Here is a 19260-nt window from a genome sequence, read left to right as displayed (position 1 = left end):
TGCCTTCTGAAGGTGTCTGCAAAGAATCTAGAGGCTCAACACCGAGAGTGTAGTTAGTGTGATGTCAGGACAGAGGAGTCGGGGGTTAAATTTTGAGTAACATTTATCTTTTTTTAGATAATGGTCCATGTCTAGGTGTTAGAAAACCAAACCAGCCGTATGAGTGGATCTCCTATAAAGAGGTAAGTATTCTCTCTAACTTAGTGCTAGACCTGCTTTTGCTTGCTGAGACATTGATACAACATCCAGTAATGTGATATAACAAATCTTAATTATTTATAGATGTTTTAAGTAGTAGCAGAATATTGCAGAAAGGTTCTAGTACCTGTTAGAGTATCTTAAAGGAACAGCCTCAAATATGTGCAAGGGGGAGAAGAGTATCTTCTGCACTTGCTTGGTTTATTAACAGTTTTACTTCAGATTTTTGGGGGGTTATCTTGGCAGCTTTTAGCATCTCATTGCTGAATTGTTTAGAACTTAGACACTGCCTCTGAAGAACTGCAGCTTTGAAGTAGTATTCAGGGACTCAGACTGCTACAACTTTAGGTGCTTGCTTCCAAGAGGCTCATTTTACACTAGGAAAAGTCCTATCTACAGATGTTACTTGTGCTTCTCGACAACTTGTCTCCATAGTGCTGAATGATAGTTGTATAGGGTGTTAACAGGTATGCTTCTAACTAGTAGCATGTTCCTTCATGATCACCAAAAATGCCTTTATGCAAATCTTTAAGAGCTGTGCACTTTTAGGTCATTCCTGATTTAATCAGTTATTGTCTTCAAATTTGCATAAACCTTGCCTATTGCATACTAAGGTCACTAAACACCTTTTGTATGGAGCAGACCTTGCTTTTTCCAAGGTGATTTTGCTGGGCACTTGTTAAGTGTAACCTCTCTTTAATAAAGCTTTGCTGTTTGAGTCATGTGACTAACATGGATTCAGGTCATATGCTATATGGAAAGAATTTAGAAAATTGCCTTCCCAAACTTTATTTATAGAACTAGCTGGGTTTTGCCTCCTTATTCTCATCCTTTTTGAAGGGAGAAATGCAATTCCCATAGGCACTGAATGAAGCAGAAGGATGGCGTATGTAGTGCTTGTGACTGAGCAGAAATATAATGCTGAATCATTCCAGGGTCACTTCTGGGGTTTAATACAGATACAACAAAACAGCCTTTTTTGTTGTTGTGTTTGTTGTGTGTATGTATGAGAGCTTAACATTTAAACTGACACTTAACACTTTCAAGTCCAACTGTATTGTCTCTTCTGCTGCATATTGAGTGCAAGCGTAGTTAATCTACAGTCAGTGCAGTGTAATGGCACTGCAATGTTTAGGTTATCAAAGTCACAGAGGACATCCAAAATAGCCTAGAAAACTTCTGTCTGTCTCATACCAGTTATTGGCCTTCTTTTTGTAAGACTTAATACACACCCCTCAACGCTGTTTTACCTTGATGAGCTTGCTCTCAATTTTTTTTTTGTCTTCTCTCTCTTTTTTGCCCCTCCAGGTTTCAGACAGAGCTGAGTGTGTGGGTTCTGCATTACTCCACCGAGGCTTCAAACCATCTCACGTTCAGTATATAGGAATCTTTTCACAAAACAGACCTGAGGTAGTTTAATTGACAGTGTGTGTATTGGTGGTCTAGCTGTTACTGAAGTGGCATGCTCTTATATCTGTTGGTTTTTGGCAGTGTACTGAGCTTCCCTACTAAGAGTCCATTTGGTGTTGGGACAAGGCTAAAGGCTGACAGTCCGTAGACATGGCATCTTTAAGAACCAAAACTGATAACTGACACAATTGTTAATGTCTTATATTGTGTTTTTTGCTCCCAGAGCTCAATGTAGAAGGCTGAAGAGCAGGAAGAGAATCAGGGAATCAAGAACTTAACTCATTCTCTTCTCCTCTTTCCAGTTTATAGAGGAGGCCTGTTTAATGGGAAGCTAATGTGGTACTTAGCAAATGGTGATTACATTCACTTTCTCTTGAAAAGTGACACTGGAGTATAACGTAATTGAAAGTGGTTGGAAGCCACAAGGAGGTGTTTAAACCCTTCAAAACACAAAGAAACACTTAGTGATTAAATATCTGGACAAATAGAATATGGCTAAAGGTGATAGTTCTATCTCTGCCAGAGGTCTTGGGCACAAAGATTCTGGGAGGGAGAACTACTGATGAAGGGAAAAATTGAAAATTAGTTGCAGTTCAATAAAGGGGCAGAAAGACTAAAGAAAGCAACATAATTAAAGATCACCTGACAAAGCAAAGTGATGTTATGAACCTGAGACAACTATGGGGATATATAGATTGATCAGCTAGTGTCTATTCATTTTAACCCAGAAATGGTTCTAGATTGCTGTTTCTAAAGATATTATGAAATATTCAGTAAACATTTATTCTCTAGACTCATTTATTAAATCTGTTTAATAGGACTGAACTTCCCTAACCTATATTTGTGCTTAGTAGCTTGAGCTGGTACTTGCTGCGTTAAGCTAGTTTAATCCAAATCTGTATTAAGACAGGAGGCTGGTTCTTGAGTTTTGTCAAAAATATGCTGTCCATGTTGATTAAACACTCCCAGCTGGATGCCATTATCTAGAGGCATCTACAGTGTTGACAGGGTTAGAAGCTGTATCAGTGCCTCAGTTGTGCTGGACAACAGCTTGCTGTTGGATCTCTTCTGATTTCAGTTTGTCACTGAGCCTTCCCTGCTGTCATTAAAATGCAAGCTGTGTGATAAGTGACCTTCTCCCCCTTCCTCCTCTCCCAACCTACACCACAAAATACCCCTAACTCTAGCCTTGTACAGATGAAGAAAAACATTTTTTTTTTTTTTCCAGACTCTTAAATCTGGAGTAGTTTGCTGCTTGGATTTTCCTGCTAGAATTCCGGTTCTACCAGCTACAGTTTTATTTCCATATTAAAAAAGGCTGGGATATCACCAACTAGGAAGCTGTTAAATGACATGGTATTACAGACTCTTCAGTTCAGTCTCCTGTGCTTGTAACACTGTGAACTGGAAGCAGAAAAGGGAGCCAGATGTCAGTGTTGTGCCGGTTGTTTCTCTATAGACCTTTGGGTGCAAAGTCTTTGACTGCTGGGTCAGTAGGTTTTCTGAAGGAGAGCACGGTAGTGTGGTCTACTCTTGGATCACAGAGACAAAATGTGCTTGAGTGCATTGCTCCAGTAGGCTTTGAGTTGGGTCAGGAATGAGCTGTCAAGTCTTGTTTAAACCAGCAATTTTAAATCTGGGATTTTCCCTGCTGAAAACTACTGGAGGGGTGTTGTGACATCCCCAACATAATCACTAATCCAGACAGGAGACTATGTGAATTTTTTTGTGTGAAATGATTCACATTTCTCAGTTCAGGGAACAACTGCTGGGGAAATCCCCTAATGGGGAAAATCCTAGCATGTTATATGCTTAAATATTCACTAAGAAAACAAACTTGGATTTATGAATAAAAATACTACTTTCTCTTTGAGTAACTGGAAAACAGATGATCTCTTCTGCAAGCAAGGAAGTTGTGTTTTGGATTGTGAAATATAGTGTCCCTTAATAGAAGTTCAGAGCCGTGTCAGAAAACAAATTGAAACTTGTAGACTGTTGTCTGTATTGAGTACTAGTTGCTTGCTTGGGCTTTGAGAGAGAACTCAAGTGTCGAGTTTTGATATTTGTATTTAAATACTCTTAACTTTAGAAGCTAAAATGGCTTGGTAGTCCAGAAAATACAGATGCTGGCTGTTGTATTGAGAATGATGGTGTGCAAGAGTTGTTGGAGGCTGCAACAGGAAGCTTTTATCATTGTATGCAGCTTCTGAAGACTACTGTAGTAGACCCCCACCCTATTAAAATAACTACTAAACTTCAGGCTGCTGACAGCAATACAGCTGCCCCCTTTTACAGGTACAGGTGGATGCGATCTAGGAAGAATTATTCAGTGGACCCTTTCATGGCTGGTATAGGTGTGCCTGCTTAGACTTACCAGTATGTCTAATGTCTGTATGAAAGTCTAGCTAGCTGTTAGCTGGCCTTGTACTAGTTTTATAAGAAGTCTTTTTGGACTAAGAGGTGTACAACTTACCTATTGCTTAAATGCTTTCAGAAAAATTCCCTGTGTTTAGGGCTGTCTCAATCAGGAGCGAATTTTAGGAAACTTGCCCCTAATAAACAGTTCATAAAACTGAGATTTAGCAACTTTGTTAACATAGCCTCTATATTAGATATTATATGGAATAACCAGCTCAATGATGATTAAACTTGTCATCGTATGGGGGTGAGGTAACTGGCTAGTGTCCTGCAAAAACACTGGGAAGTGTGACAGAGTTTGGGGGTGGGGAAGGGAAACAAGCACCCCTGTTAATGCAATCTTGTTGAATTGTAAGTTCTGATCACTTTTAAAGATGCATGTTGTTTTGTTCCTGTAACTGCAACTGACTAAAGGTACTGTACCTGAGAATTTTTGTCACTCTTTGATGGGAAAAACTGAAGTGTTCCAGTTCTGCTGGCCTCTTCATGTGTCTGGAGGCTCCCATTTCAGGAGTCGCATGCTACCCTGTATTTTGGTGTAGCTAGTTGTTTACAAACTGTACCCAATAGCTACTATACAGAAAAAGAATTGCATGACTGTCTTGCCTTGATGGTACTTTGGATAAAATCAGGCTTGCTGTAAGGCATTGTCAGCTTGCATCACACACAAGAAGGCTGCAATATCCATTATGTTTGAGTACTGCACTTGTTAGCAGGCAAATTCTTATTGCAGCTTACAGGGATGTAATTGCATTTTTTTTAATAGAAGTCTTTAGATTAGATTCCTTTAAAGAAGAATGGTTAGTTTTGAGAAATGCTGAGAAACTTTCTGGGGCTGGCTTTCCAAAGGACTTCTAGTTTAACTGCATGTGTTGCATGTCTGGCTATCAAATGAGATGCAGATAATGTAGAGGTAAGCATACTGTGCATATATAAATCTAATGTATGTTAAGACATGAGCAAGTCCTTCACTGATTCATATGCTGTAGTAATACAGAATATTGAAAGCTTTGGCTACCTCAATAACCTAAAAACAAGAAAAAAATGTACTCTTACTGAAAGTCTCTTTCTGTTAATAGGTACACTAAGGAGACAGTTAATGTTAACTGTTTTTCAAAAGTACTTAATTACTCCTGGGGCAGAGTTGAATTTTATTGGATTGGATTCTTTCCCATAGCTCCTTATTGTTTGTTTTTTCTTTCCTCCTTCCACAGATAAAAATTTAGTAGGTCTTCAAAGTAAACAAATGATACAAACTGCCACTTATTTTTTTTTTTTTAGAAAGACTTGTGCAAGTGACCTCTCTCCTATTAGCTTCCTTGTTAGAATCCAAATATGAGTCATTCTTGGAGGTCTGTTATGATAAGCAAACACATAGTGACTTGCATCTCTTCTTTTTGTGCAGTGGGTTATCATTGAACAGGGATGCTATGCATTCTCCATGGTGGTGGTGCCACTCTATGATACACTGGGAACTGAAGCAATTACGTACATTGTGAACAAAGGTAGGACACTTTCAGTAGTTAAGGAACTGATTGTATGATGGCAGAGCTGACTGAGGGCAGAACTGTAGTTGCCTTCAGAGGAGTCTTGCATTACCACATTCTGAAGTATGTATGGATCTAGTCTAAACTCGACTTGTCATACTGATTAATGTCATTCTCTTTCATCAGCTGACTTGTCATTGGTTTTCTGTGACAAACCTGACAAGGCCAAACTTCTGCTAACCAGTGTGGAAAAGGGGGAAACTCCAATACTCAACACCATTGTTATCATGGAGTCTTTTGGCGTGGATCTTGTGGAACGTGGCAAAAAGTGTGGAGTGGAAGTCTTCAGCATGAGAGAACTAGAGGTAAGCACGCTTAATCTACTTTACTACTTTCATCCCATTTACTTGTGGAGGAAGAAGACAGTGTCTGTTGAACAGATTTTAGGACTGTGAACAGAAAGTGGTGGATTAGTTTCGAAATAGTTAACTATCTCTTGGATTGAAGTTTACACAAAAAAAATTTAAAAAAAAAAAAAAGGAAAACAACTTGCTAATACTATTTCACAATGCTCAAAATGTGAAAGTGTATATGCCAAGATGACAGAACGAAAGCTTGTTAACAGAGTCCAGACTGAACATCACATCTGAGTGTTAAGGCTTGCCCATGTGAAGCAGTAACATGGTAATTATGTTCTGTGACTAATACTTCAGAAGTACTTATTTCAAAAAAAAGCCTGTGTAGGTTTTGGTCTTGTGAATAACGGCATCTTCCCCTGTACACTAGATCTACAAAATGTTTTCTGGGGGAGGGGGAAAATGGCAGTAAACTGTTCCAGGGTAACCTTATGGTAATGTAGGGGAATGAGACTTCCAAATTTTGGAAGTAGAAGCCATTTTGCTTAGCCACCTAATGTTGTCAAGTCTTGGTTGTGCTTTATGAAACCGGGTTTAGCCTGGTTCCAGCTGGAGTTCTGGTGAAAGCTTGGCTCACTAGGACATGAGTACCTCCAGATAAGTGTGCTTGTCTTGTGCAGGTGTCAGTAACTGGTGTGTAATACTTCATTTCACTGAACTTATTTTCACAGCAGTCTTAACTCTTGTTAACAGGGCCACCTTCTGGTAAAGATACAAAAATGCCAGCATGTCTTTTAAAAGACGATTAACTGTATCATAGCTAACTAGCGTCAGCAAGACTGTGAGGTTGAAATGGGGCTAAAAACATTACGCAAAGTTACTTATATAGCTTACTGGCAAAAGGGTTGGGTTAAACTTGGAAAAAGATTGGCCCAACTGCAAGTTGGTACACAAAACTCAACATCTTTCCCTGAGTTGAATTCTAGCTTTTGGCAGAGGAAGATGCTTTCCACTGGATCTTCTAGCTACAGAAAAACAAAACCAGGGGTGAATGTTATCTTTATGTTAGAAGTTTAGATGCTTAAGTAGTGACTTCCAGTAGTACTTCGTAGCTCTTAGGTAAAAATAACACTTGATGTTTGGATTAATGCAGTAATAGGTGCTCCAAGAGCCTCTTGTCTAAATCTCAGAAGTTAGGAAAACTTAAATATTTCTAGTAGTGTTTCAGTGAGCAGGAATAAGTTTTGTCACTTTTTTTTTTAAGGGGTAGAGGCTTTTAGTGTCTCCCAAAAGGCAACTATGAACTGTTTAGGAGCTTAGATTAGAATAGAATGACTATTTCTAGCTTTAAGTACTTGTTTTCTGGATTTCTGGCTTGAGTTTATTGCTCAGCTATGCTTTATAGGTTATGTAACCAGTTCCTCTGCGTATCTCCCAGACGCCATAAGCTTGGTTTCTGATGCCTAATATCTGTATGTATGCTGTGGTTACTTAGAGCTGAGTAGCTGTGAGTAAACGGCCCTTCAATAGGAAGAGATGTTGGAGTTCTGTTCTAGGAGATCAGAAGTGTGTGGAGATCTTAGCTGTATATTCAGTAAATACTAGATCTTACTCAAAGTAGGCTGTAGGGAAGTATTGAGTTTCTGGTGGTATTTGAAGTGCAGATGCTGTTTTGAGCACAGTTGCATTGTCACAGTGGCAAATTTTTGCATAATGGCACTGTTTCAAAAGGGTAAGCTGACAGGTATGGGAATGTTAACTGTTTCCAGACATTCCTTTTTTTCTTAAACCTCTTTGGGTAATCTAAGGGGTACATCATACTAAAGGAAGTCTAGGGCTAGTAAAGGAATGCATAGTGCTATTGTGTATTTGGAATGTAAAGCCAATGGTGAAGTTGATGTGTCTGCCCTCAAAGGGTGCTTCCAAAGCTATACTTAACAAAAGGTCCATTTTAATTTGCATAAGTCCTTAAGTGAGTATTGTTTTTACTCTTAAATAGGCATGACAGTAATAAGTCTTGATTTGAAACTGTAACGCTTGTAGATACTGAATATCAGCTTTCAAATCTTTCCTCTTAATCCTTACATCCCTGATAAAAGGATCTTCTTGGGATCCATTTCCTTCTGCCTAAAGAACTATGACATCATTAATGGTCAGGCCTGAATAATCCTAAGGAGGGAGAGGGAAGAAGAGGTTCTGGAGGAGAGAATCTTGTGCTCTTGACTCTGCAGTATAAAAGCAGCACAAACCACCAATGACCCTTCATGGGGAAAGTCAGTCTTCCTTCTCACAAGCAGAGATGTTGGTGCGAGGTGCTTACTGAGATGAATCTTGCTTCATCTGTTCAATGGCTGTCAGTGGCACATGTCTTCTGCATGAGGTATAGGACTGATTGCCTGCTGCGGCTTGTTATAACACCGCTTAACCTTGAGCTTCTCTAGTGAGTGAATTCTGGTTTACTAGCTGGAAAAAAACCCCTGAGTTTTAGATCAGTTATCACTTTTGTATTTGTGGAACATGGTATATATACTATATATCTTCAATACATCCTTTAAAGCCTTTGTTACTCTTTATAAGTTAAAATGCCTTAACAGGCAGTCTAAATAATGGAATATTATGGTGTTTAGTAATGTTTGGTAAATTTAAAGCAAAAAAAGTTACACGCACGTGTCTAAACTCTCTTTCCCTTTTCTCTCCTTTCTGTAGGAGCTGGGAAGAGCACACAGGCAAAAACCTATGGTAAGTATGAAATTAGTTCAAGTGACAATCTGAAGTTGGGTAGCATTCTGTAGATCAAACTAGCAAATCTCCCTATCTCCCATAGCTCAAAAATAACACTAGTATTTCAGTGTTTTGTCCAGGAAAATATTTTTCCTTGCTATCTTAACCATACTAATACTTTCTTAACTCTCATAGCCTCCAAAGCCAGAAGATCTAGCAGTCATCTGTTTCACCAGTGGAACGACAGGTACACCTCATTACATTATGCAGAATTTATTATCCTGTATGTGCAAAATTAATTCAGAAGCCTTCCTACTGTTTTTTTTCAAGACTCTCCCCTGCTGCTGCATCTTTTTGGCAAGTAGTAGCTGGGGAAGTTTTATGGTAAGGCTCCCTTTGATTTTTCCCATTGATCAATACAGAGTTGCAGTGTTGGGGGGTGGAGGTGTTAACACTTTTGGGCTTGGAAATAAGTACTGAACTGGTATTTCCATTATAATAAGGGCTCTGCATCAGACTTGAGACTTTCAATTCTTCCACAGTCTTTTTTTGTACTGTATTAGCAAAATTTATTCCTTAGCTCTAAGCAAACCTGCTGTAAGACCAAAACAGGACTGTCTAGATGTCACACACTTGACATTTGTGAGTTAGTAGCCAGCACTGGCAGGGAGCAAAAAGGAAGAGTACAACAACAAGCTACATTTTTAAAAGCAGATGTGAGAACAGAAATTAGTCTGGGTTTGATAGCTGTGTCTTCACAGAAGTGTTGAATTTTGAATGAGAAGTTTATCCAAGAAACATGACAATTTCTTAAAGATTTGCTCTCCTTATGAAATTTGAGGACTTAAGCACAAACTTACTACTTAACTGCTACCAGCTGTTCTTGAAAGTGTGTTAGCAAGTTCTCTGCCTTTGTTTAATCAATATACAGAGAAAGGTATTAATATCAAAGGGACTGATTGATTGAAATGCTATTAGATTAGTCTTACCACTGCTTGGTAACTTAAAGGATTTAAAAATTTCACCGTTGCATCCTGATGTGCTTCTTCCTTAGGAAACCCCAAAGGAGCTATGATCACTCATCAAAACATAGTCAGCAATGCTTCAGCTTTTGTGAAAACTACAGAGGTAAACTGCAAAGGTTAACATTGTGGATTTGCATGAAGGGAAGAATCTCAGGAGTAAAACCAACATTGAAATCTTATTAACTTTAGGCTTAATTTTTAGCAAGATCCAAGTGAAAATGTAACTTGACAGCACTCTGCCCATGCTAGGTCAGAAGTCAATGTCTGTTGGTTTCTTAGCCCTCCCCAGGGATGTGCTATGGGACAGAGGGCTCCAAAGTGGGTCCTGCAAAAGGTTGCCCTGCCAGTGGGAACCCCTGAGGCATGACCTGCAGCTTAACTGAGCTATGCCAGAGCGACTGCAGATGTGCAGGCTCCCACCTACAGCCTGCCTCTGTCAGGGTCAAGAACCTGACAGATTTACAACTTGGTCTGATCCAAGCAAAATTTTATAAAGGTCTTGATGTGGATCTACATTACATTCTGCCATGGGCTTATGGTGTTTGTCATTAGTGCAAGCTCTGTATCAGAGGGTTTGTGTGGAGGCTAACCTTTTCCACTAAGGATGGGAGAAGCTATAATATATTTTAACCCCCCCAAATACTTAAAGCCCTTGCATAAATGAGCAAGCAGCATGACTCTGTATCTTTACTTGGTACAGTGTGAACTTTTAGTTTACAGTAGATTGCTGGTAAAGTTTATCTGCAGGCTAGCTAAGAAGGCTGTTCTAAGTTCTAACACATACAGATGTACTTAAGAATACAACTGTACTTATTTTGCCAAGTACTCTGCATATAGAATTGTTTTCAAATTAGGCAGCTGGTCTCACAATTAGATCATGTAAGGTACTGTTGATATCAACCTTATGGTAAATTGGATAAGCAAACTTTCTGATCTAAGATGAAAGTGTGTATTTTTTTAAACCCCTAAGACATACTACTTTAATGTTTTTTGTTCCCCCTCCTCCCAATGTATATAATGGAACTTTCTGTGGTTTCTATCAGAATTTGTTTCTATTCGTAATCATATGAATGATGAGTTGTAATAATCTGGTCACTGTACTCAACTCTAAAAGATTACCATTTCTGCAATGTGTGTTTACTCATGCTAGAAGTCATTGCTGTAATCTTTTTAATGAGAGACAGACAATGCAGCTTCATTACAAACAAAACTGAAGCGAGGGCCATGTTTTAGAGTTTAGATGCTAGATTTCATTGCTGTGTTTAATTTAGGCAAAATAGAGAATCAATGAGAATTAAATTTAATTTTACTAACACTTTCAGAAAACATTTATGCCTTCCTCTGATGATGTTCTGATATCATTCCTGCCCTTGGCTCATATGTTTGAGAGAGTTGTTGAGGTAAGCATCTGTTTGTTGTACTGAACTATTGAGAAGCTTGCTTTTCTTACAGAATGCATGTCTCTTGAATCCCAGTGATACACGCTATTCCTTTTTGACTCTTGCACATGTGTACGAAAGCTTGAGGTAAGGTTCAGGAAAACAGTATCCCATAAACAATATCTAGTGAGTACTAAACAATTGGTTTTCAGGCCAAAATATAAACATTAACCTTAGAGCTAGGGTTAATAAGAAACTGGTTTACTAGAACATGAGACAATCCCTTAGCACATGTACACTGCCTAGAAATTCCCTCTAATATAATCAGTGCACTATTAAAATTCATGCCATTTAGTCTGCAAACTTTAAAAATGTATTTTATAACGTGGCATCCTGCTTGCTTACACAAACTAATTTTAAGTTGGTTAAACTTACCATTGCTTCCAAGAAACTTCAGTAAAAAGGAAGGGATTTTGTTTCAGTGGAGTTCTCTTCCAGGAAATGAAAATGGCTTTTAATGCCATTTAATGACAAACTTTGAAGTTCTCTTGGATAGCTTGTTTTACCATATAGCAAAACCTGGGGCTTCATTTTTGAGTATGAGGGGGTTCAGATTGTCTTAATACTGGCAGTCTTAAGGACCTCTGAGCCCATAGTTAGGTGGTATGCATTATTGAAAGGATGCAATTTCCTCAAACTTCTTATATACAGTAGAGGCACAGGTATTTAATTACCAAGCTTATTGAAATTGAATTAACACCTCTCCCTTGGGTGAGATTGCAAATATGTATGTTGAAGGTAGTCATGTCCCAATTTATGTAGGGAAATAAAAAGCTGCTGTGCAAGTGTGAAAAGGCACATGGAGCCAGAAATGGTCTGGTGATTTCAGTTAGGAATCCTGAACTTTCTACCAGAAGTGTTTATATAAGTAAATATGTGTGTGTATATATGTATGTTATGAAGATTGGGAATAGAGCATAACTGAGGTGTACAGGTGCCCTTAGGCTTTCAGCACTATTTTTCCCCTGGTAACCTGGATACCAGTTATACTTCAGTGTCTGTTTTACTGATGCCCGTCTTGCACCAGAAGGTACAAGCTCTGTAGGTGAAAGAGCTTGTCATGTTCTTGGTCATGCAGTAGAAACAGGATGGGAACTTGTCTTCTAAAGGATAAAATGAGAAGTGTTTGGATCTCAGTATTCCTCTGCTGTTTGAGGCCTTTACAAAGTAGGTGATTACTTGTATATTTACATAAGGAGATAAAGCAAGAACACTTGGTAGAAGGGAGAAAAGATTTGTCACTGTTTGGGGTAGGTATGAACACAGGCTCTGTGAGAAGCAATCTTTAGAGTCCTACCCCTGTTGTAAGGTTTATGTTTGCTGATTTTTGGCTTCCTAGGAAGTTAGAGGGTCAGTGAACTTGACAGGACAAAATGAGTTTCTACCTAGCAAAGGCAGCTGCTGCTCAGTCCATCTGGACTGATGCATTGGCTGCTTTTTAGCAGGTGGTGACAAAGCACAGGTGAAGGGCAAAAGTGATGCTTTAGCATGTCTTGTGCAGGACAGGTAAGAATGGATGGCAGGGAATGAAGGAAGAGGTGTTATGGAAGAAGAAATAAAAACAAGTAGGTGTAGGTAAACACAAGAAGAGTAGAGATGTTGTTAAAAAGAATAGATGAAACCCAAACAAAATAGGAGAAAAAGGGGGTGTATAGGTGTGGGGGCTGGAGCTTCTAGGCTCTTAACAAAGAATATAGAACACAACAGGATTAAGTCTGCCTTCCTTGGTGTAGGTCTGAAGTGATGCAGAAATAAGCAGTGGCTCTGCTAGAATCTTCTGAAGAGTATCTTGATCACCTAACAACAAATCCTCCACTCACATCAGTCCTGTGAAACAGGAAGGAAAACCAGAGTGCAAGAGAACAGAAATCAAATAGCATAAGTCTGAAATCCCTGCTGGACCAGTAAATAGCATGTGCTGACTTTAAATGCAAAATTTCTTAGTATACAGCAGGGAACAAAGGTCTAGTACTTTTAAATAACCTTGTTAAATATTTAAAATAGTGAAGTTCTCCTTTTCAATCTTTTGTTACCTCTGAGTCACTGGCACTGCCTTATTTGGCCAACTGCCCTTTTTGGATAGGGGCTTTTGTGCTATACCTTACTCTGTCAAAGTCCTTGGCCTGTGTACACCAGGCATGACTTGCTAGTTGGTCTTTCTAGTCCCATCCTATAGTCTGAGAAGGCTGCAGAACTAGTCTAGAAGCTGAGAGGATTTAAGGTGGATCCTGCTCAATCCACTCTGCATAGGGTTGTTGTACATACACAGCTAGAACACATTATACATCCTGTGTTTTCAGTGTTTACTTTTTTCTGACAGTGTGTGGTTCTGTGCCATGGAGCTCGGATAGGATTCTTTCAAGGGGATATCAGACTACTTATGGATGACCTAAAAACACTGCAGCCAACTGTATTTCCTGTAGTACCAAGACTGTTGAACAGAATGTTTGACAAGGTAAGTCTACAGGCATGAGTCTAGACCTGTGCAGGCTTTTAAGAAACTTCATGAAGTTTGTGCTGCCAGGGTAGGAGTAACTGTTGTGCTCTGGGATGTTAAATTGACATGCTAACAAATTTGTGTATCTCCTTCTAAAAGAGAGCTGAAAGTGCAGGGATTAGGACTGGTTGTATTAAAACGCTTTCTAGCAGCAAATACTAGTGTTGAAAAGTCTGACTAGGGGACTTGGTTCTCTCTAGCTTGATTAATGACTTACTGTTTTGCTCTGAGCAAGTTATTTAAGGCCAGCCTACAATATGAACATGAGGCTTAGCATCTGCATGCTACACTTTTAGCATCTGACTCATGGAGTGGAATTTGGAAACCAAGGTCAGGTGTTTGCCTATGTTTGCATGGATGCATACAAGTTTCCTACACAGCAGACAGCCTGTTCTAGCAGGGAGAACTATAAACCAGCCAGTCAGGAGTGCTGGGGAGAGGGTGTGTCAGCAGCCCCAGTCTCTCCTGTGCTTCCTGCTTGCCTGCTCAGGGTCGAGATGGGAATTCAGAAGTAGATTCTTCTTCTGGGACTTCAGATTTTAAATCATCCTTTTGCATATGGATGACTGACTCTCTTCTTAGGATACAGCCAGAGGAGTTGAAGGATATAACAAGTCCTGTGACTGCTAAAGAAATGGCAGAGCTGTCTATGCTGTCTTAGCCAGGACAGTGCTCTAACCATGAGACTAGAGGAAGTAATACAAGGTTGTGTTTGGCTCCAGGAACAAATAGTGCAACTCTGATCCATCTGGAGGGGAGGAAATCCTGAGACCAGCCTGTAGTGCTTAAAACGTAGCTTCTCGTTCTGCTCACGCATTCTGTACTGGAATTTGATAAGCAGAGCCAAAGCTTGGGACTCTTACACTTTCATGATGTCCTCTTGCTTGTTAACTGTGGTGCCCTGAGGCTTTCACACTTCTATGGCACTGTTTCAACCTCACCCAGCCTTGCAGTAACCTAGCACGTGAAGTTAAGTGGGAAATTGGGGTGGTGGGGGTGCGGCCATAATGCTGAAGAGCTGCTGGGTCTTTCTCTTTCCAAATGAATATACTAATCTGTGGTCTCCTCTGTGGCTTCCTGAGAACAACTAGAAGAAGCCTTTGAAAAGTGATCTAAAAAGCAAGCTTATGTAAGACAGATCTCCATTTGGTATTTCTGAGGGGACCTGCATCTCCTCAGAAAACCCTGTGTAACTTTACATATTATGATGGTGTGCTTTTCAGAATATGCTGAGGATTATACTGAATTTGAATTCTGATTATACTGGAATAGAAAAGTAAAACACCCATTTTACATCAATTTTCATTCATTCATTTTAATGAAGAAACTATACATTGAAACAGCATCACACAGTTTGGGAAGGAAGAATTAAGTGCTAGTTTTGGTGGACATCTCTTGAACTGAGGTAGAGGCCAAAATCAAAATCCACAAGTATTTCTTACTAGATTTAAGATGCCTACCAATAAAGGTTGTTTAGTTTACTTGGTTTTAACTGTTAAGAGTCTCTATGCATGCTTCTGTAAGAAAAAGGGAATGGTAGTCTGTGAGGCTTCTAACCACAGATCATCTTTCTTAATAGATTTTTGGACAGGCAGATACTTCATTAAAGAGGTGGATGCTGGATTTTGCTTCCAAGAGGAAAGAAGCAGAACTCAGAAGTGGTATAGTTAGAAATAACAGTTTCTGGGATAAAGTCATCTTCCGCAAAATACAGGTATGCTTGAAAGCCTCCGAGTCTAAGTTTGCAATGGCTGTATTTCATATGAATGGCTATAATCTGGTATGGCTTTCGTCACTGATTAAAGACTATCTGGCTACTCAGAATAAAAATCAAAGCTGTCTTTTTATTTCCAACTTCATTTTTTCAGTTCCCTTTGTTCTAATAGTATCAGCTAACTGTATTACGGAAGTTACTCTAAAACAGTCTGGTGCTTCTCTCTTACTGCTTTGAAAGCAAACACTGTCCTTCTGAAGGAGGAATGCTAAATGTGACACAGTGCCACCTGTAGCCCCTACTGTCTCCTCACTGTTAGTCACTAGTAAATTATGCCTGCTATTATATCTGGCACTCACTTGCTATGGCCTTTACCTTGGTTGTACATCATGCCCCTGTGGGCGCTTTTAATAGCGTTCAGGATGTGTGAGAAGCTGATACAAGGCAGTTAAAAATAAAGCCATTGCTGTAAGGCCATGACTTAAGCTCTTCAAACTTTCGGCAGAGTCTGCATTGCAGAGACACCACAGCGTAGTCTTTGCAGATACTGTATGTTTGAGATACTGTTTCTTCCAGTCATTAATAAGATTAAAAACATTGCAAGAAAGACAGCTTGCAATAGGAGACTAAACTTTAATCTCTAACATTTGTGGGTGGCACTGTAGGTGAATAGTGGCTGAGGGTGGGATGGAAAAAGACTCTGGAAATCTCTCTAAAATGCTTTTGGTGTCCACAGTATCTTGTGTCTGTTGTAGGCAAGTTTGGGAGGAAAAGTGAGGCTGATGGTTACAGGAGCAGCACCTGTATCTGCAAGTGTACTGACCTTCCTGAGAACAGCTCTTGGCTGTCAGGTGAGTTTTCTGGCCTTAATACTAAAAGATTTTAATACGCGCTTCCAGCTTTGTTAGAGCATTTCTAGTAGTTTCACTATACGGGTAACTCTTTCTGGCATTCTTCTTGGAGACAACACAAGTGTGTACTCCTTTCCAGAGTTTATCTTTCAGTCCCCTGAGATTTCTGCATTCATCCCAAAGTCTTTATTAGAACTGAAGTAACCAGCTGAACTGTCTTAAGGGAAAGATTTGGGGGGGGGGGGGGCTGCTGTAAGCAATAATTAATGTTCTTGGATTAAGTTTCTGGGGCTTGCCTTGCTTACGGAAGTATTTGTAACTACTGTAGAGAGTCTAATCAATGTGATGATATTGTAGTGTTGTTGCTTTGAAGATGAGACTGGGGAGAATCAGATTGCACACGTTGCATTTATCTTCAGAGCCTCTTCAAAGTATATGCTTTCTGAGGTAAAATTTGAGTAACAATGGCACAGGATGGAACAAATGTGTTGAAATAAATTTCAAGGATAGAAAACAAACATTCTAAAATGTGATGCTTCTGTGACTTCTTGAAGTTCTTCAGTAATGTGCTGGTGTAGCAATGCATTCTGCACAGAAAAGGGAAGCCTGTCTCATATATAATAATCAGAGCAGTGATGCGGTATAGGGCTTCTGTTCCTGGCTGTCTTGGACAAACCTGTCCTTAAATGATGTGAATGAAGTCATTGCTAGTGCCACTGTTCTTAGTTTCTTCCTCTTGCTCCCTCTGTTGCTTTCAGTTTTGATCTATACAGGTGTCACATAGCATGTGAAATTGAGTGAAACTGAATTGGAACTGTGGAATATTAGCACTTAAAATTGTGTATTGTGATAAAACTCTAATATAGTAGTGATATTCTTTTTAAAAGATGCTGGGGATTTTGCTAAACTCAAATTTAAACAACTAAAAAAAGAAGCAAAACATTAATTTCATTTTAATGAAGTAACTGTATGTTGAAAAGAGAGAATCTTAAATAATCTTTTGCTTTCACTTCCTAGTTCTATGAAGGTTATGGACAGACTGAGTGCACAGCTGGATGCTCACTGTCACTGCCTGGTGACTGGACAGCAGGTACGGGGTTTAATGGTCGGCCTGTCTGTTAAATTTCAGGATGCTATAGAGGTCCCTGATCACATTATTTAGTCTTCAGTACACCTATCATGAAGGACAAGATTCTGTTTTTCTTCAAGTAAAAACATTTTGAAGGGATCCCTTGAAGTTTCTATCCCTAAATAGCTAATAGAACATTCAGTAATCCAAACTTTTAAGAGGCTTGGTCCTTGTAAGTTGAAGTGGATTTAGGAGAGGGGAGGTCATTGTATCAATGCTTGCAATTTTTACAGAATAGGAATCTGCTGTGTATAAAACACAGTGCTGGAAATTTAAATGGCATTTTTTGGTGTTGGAACAGTCTGTGTGTCTGTCAGCTGTTACATCGCTAACTCCCTAACTGAAATAATACTGATAATTGAAACTAGAGTGGACTTTTGCTATTTAAATATGTCCATACAGTGAGGATCCTGATTATAAGAAAAAGCAAGCCTGAGTGCATGGTTCAGCTTGTAACATTCTAGGGATATCTGAAAATTTAACGTTTAAGTCCCAGCAAATTTAAGCTATTACTGTACTGGTATTGGTGTAGTATGTGACCAGAAATCAGTTTTCCACCTTTTTTTTACTTTAGCATGTAACCAGCTTGTTGTTTTAAGAACCTGACTAAAAAGCAGTTCAGGCTGTTGAAGTGTTACTCTATTTAATAGGTCATGTTGGAGCACCCATGCCATGCAGTATCATCAAGCTTGTTGATGTACAAGAAATGAATTACTTGGCTGCCAAAGGAGAGGGTGAGGTAAGTAATTCAAAAGGTCAATATGAGCCTCTTATGAAATCTTGGAAAACGTTTTTTGTTCCTGAAATAACAACTAACTGTCTGAGTTTAGTAAAAGTGCTAACCATGGCCTGCTACCTACAATCAAATATGCCTGCCTTGCCTGCATGCAATGTCAGCTAGCGATTCGCAAAAGCAAAACAGGATGGGAGAAAAAGCAGCTTGCTGTGGGGTAACAGATTACTATGTATTTGTGGTTGTATGACAACATGCCATCCTCCAGCTGTGGGATAGCTGAGAAGCTAGCTATCTCATACTGCACTTATCCTTCAGTAAAATGCTAGGAGAAGGCTTCCACCCCCCTCTGCCAAGTGCTGGAGAACAGCTGATGCATGTAGCTTGTTACCCAGCTTGTAGTGTGTGAGATGAGGTAATTCAAAGTGGCTGGAACACTGTTAAGAGAAAGAAGATAAAAATGCCATGAAGGCTGCTAATGATTTATGACAACTGCCTGCATGTTCTTCTGAACCTTTTTCTGCAGCCTGCACGAGTTGAACGTGTATGTTTTACAAATTGCACTTTGAGGACTCAGCTTTGTATGTAATGCTATATGCTGTCTTTTTCAATGTTTTTTTTTTCTAAGTAACATATATACAGCTTGAACTTTGTGTATATACTTTGAAGAGATGTCCATGTAGTAATTTATTTTCCCCAAGCCCTGAAAGCAAATTAACTGTGGTGTCTTTCATATGCTTTTGAGAGGCCTTGGGGGCAGTTGGGGGGTGAGAAATGGATAAATAAGTAGTTTAAGCAAGTAACTAATTTGTGACTGCAAACAATATATAATCTTTATTTGTTTTGGTTGTAATTTGTATGAGACTAGAGACAAATTATTGGGCTTTAATTCCCAGAAATACTTGAGGATTTAGTTGGACTTGGTGGTGGGAAATTGCAAGTGGAGAGCAATGTCAAGATTCTTTCCTGTCTTGCATATGACCCCATGTTTAATTTTCATCAGCAATTTTTGCTTCACTTTAAGTATGCTCTTAAATCTTGGTCTGCTAGAGGAACTGAGTATAAATTCTCATCATGAGAAACAGTTAAGTAGTTTTTTAAAAAAACTTCTAAAAATGTTTTGCTTGCACTTACTGTGAAAGCTTGCTGTGTTAGGAGTTACTTTGGACTTGAATAAATATGGGAGCCCCTTAATATATCAGGTGCCATCTTAGTCTTTCAGTCCTAACTTCCTCAGTGTGAACTATTCTGAATTTAACAAGTAAGTGTTGTAACATGTTTC

General features: G+C 39.2%; 1 protein-coding gene across 2 annotated transcripts in view; it reads left to right on the top strand.

Moving 5' to 3' along the window:
• Window positions 1–19260, top strand: part of ACSL1 (acyl-CoA synthetase long chain family member 1) — a 40789-nt gene that overhangs the window by 16588 nt on the left and 4941 nt on the right. For both annotated transcript variants that reach the window (XM_052779760.1, XM_052779767.1), the window contains 13 exons: window positions 118–182; window positions 1507–1608; window positions 5432–5531; window positions 5700–5878; window positions 8576–8608; window positions 8786–8837; window positions 9645–9718; window positions 10938–11015; window positions 13375–13509; window positions 15131–15265; window positions 16021–16116; window positions 17134–17206; window positions 17896–17984. In XM_052779760.1, the coding sequence (XP_052635720.1) occupies window positions 118–182; window positions 1507–1608; window positions 5432–5531; window positions 5700–5878; window positions 8576–8608; window positions 8786–8837; window positions 9645–9718; window positions 10938–11015; window positions 13375–13509; window positions 15131–15265; window positions 16021–16116; window positions 17134–17206; window positions 17896–17984 (1211 nt within the window). The remainder of the gene's footprint in view (window positions 1–117; window positions 183–1506; window positions 1609–5431; window positions 5532–5699; window positions 5879–8575; window positions 8609–8785; window positions 8838–9644; window positions 9719–10937; window positions 11016–13374; window positions 13510–15130; window positions 15266–16020; window positions 16117–17133; window positions 17207–17895; window positions 17985–19260) is intronic.

This window comes from Harpia harpyja, chromosome 2 (genome assembly GCF_026419915.1).
Source record: "Harpia harpyja isolate bHarHar1 chromosome 2, bHarHar1 primary haplotype, whole genome shotgun sequence".
Classification (NCBI taxonomy): Eukaryota; Metazoa; Chordata; class Aves; order Accipitriformes; family Accipitridae; genus Harpia; species Harpia harpyja.
The sequence above is the reverse complement of the archived record's forward strand: the minus strand, read 5'-3'. Positions and strand labels throughout refer to the sequence as shown.